The sequence below is a fragment of the Penaeus monodon genome, chromosome 24 (genome assembly GCF_015228065.2).
Source record: "Penaeus monodon isolate SGIC_2016 chromosome 24, NSTDA_Pmon_1, whole genome shotgun sequence".
Lineage (NCBI taxonomy): Eukaryota > Metazoa > Arthropoda > Malacostraca > Decapoda > Penaeidae > Penaeus > Penaeus monodon.
Window position 1 is genome coordinate 14854427 of NC_051409.1, and position 226 is coordinate 14854652.

General features: G+C 61.5%; 1 protein-coding gene across 1 annotated transcript in view; it reads left to right on the plus strand.

Annotated features, from left to right (window-relative positions):
• LOC119588872 (A disintegrin and metalloproteinase with thrombospondin motifs 9-like) overlaps positions 1–226 on the plus strand; it is a gene marked incomplete at its 5' end in the record, with an annotated part of 149434 nt that overhangs the window by 123572 nt on the left and 25636 nt on the right. The window contains 1 exon segment of the mRNA XM_037937511.1: positions 90–194. Within this exon segment, the coding sequence (XP_037793439.1) occupies positions 90–194 (105 nt within the window).

A 226-nucleotide genomic window follows, 5' to 3' on the forward strand; every position in this document is an offset into this window, starting at 1 on the left:
TCAAGATAATGAAGGGGAAAACGATTGTCGGCCGCAAAGTGACAACATCTGTCCAACGATGAAACCGGGACCACGTTGTCGCCGCGGAGACTGGGCACCATGTGCCAAGCACTGCGACCTGGCTGGCATGGGCCATGGTCAAGCTGCTCATCGTCGGCGGCCTCCTTCACCATCGCGCACGAGCTGGGCCACCTGTACGCGCGCCGGGTTTGCTCTCGGGACGAGC